The following is a 492-nucleotide window of genomic DNA, read 5'->3' as shown; positions in this document are numbered from 1 at the left end:
TGTAACTATTCTGCCATTATCTGCATTTCTTCAGAATGGTAATAGCAGCTAACTGCAGAGTTTGTAAATAAACACATCCTACATTTGCTATTCCAGCTCCTTGGCTCGGGCAGATACGAATCTGGGCACAACATAAAACATGTTGACTGCACAATGAGAGCATATTGAAGCCGCACAACTATTGCTGCTGCAATCACATTAATCCTTTTTAGAGATTGCAGTGTACATGATAGGGGATTTTAAAGTACTCTGAAAAGAACAGAAACTCTGAAATGACTTGAATTTGTTTTTATTGCTTCAGTCTGCTGCTTACAGTGTATCTTCAATCTGATTTAATCAAAGGGGAAGCCTCTGAAAGAAGCACAAGGTGAAATCCTGTATTCTGCCTCATTTCTGGAGTGGTTTGCGGAGGAAGCTCGCCGGGTTTATGGTGATATCATTCCAGCGGCTGCAAAAGACAGAAGAATCCTGGTGCTGAAGCAGCCAGTTGGA

The 492-nt window shown here is 41.5% G+C and overlaps 1 protein-coding gene across 1 annotated transcript in view; it reads left to right on the top strand.

Moving 5' to 3' along the window:
- Positions 1 to 342: 342 nt before the first annotated feature.
- Positions 343 to 492, top strand: part of ALDH5A1 (aldehyde dehydrogenase 5 family, member A1) — a gene marked incomplete at its 5' end in the record, with an annotated part of 6,660 nt that continues 6,510 nt past the window's right edge. Inside the window, one exon of the mRNA XM_009702457.1 lies at positions 343 to 486. Within this exon, the coding sequence (XP_009700759.1) occupies positions 343 to 486 (144 nt within the window). The remainder of the gene's footprint in view (positions 487 to 492) is intronic.

Source organism: Cariama cristata, unplaced genomic scaffold (assembly GCF_000690535.1).
Source record: "Cariama cristata isolate BGI_N322 unplaced genomic scaffold, ASM69053v1 scaffold13646, whole genome shotgun sequence".
Classification (NCBI taxonomy): Eukaryota; Metazoa; Chordata; class Aves; order Cariamiformes; family Cariamidae; genus Cariama; species Cariama cristata.
This window is presented reverse-complemented; position numbering and strand designations above follow the sequence as displayed.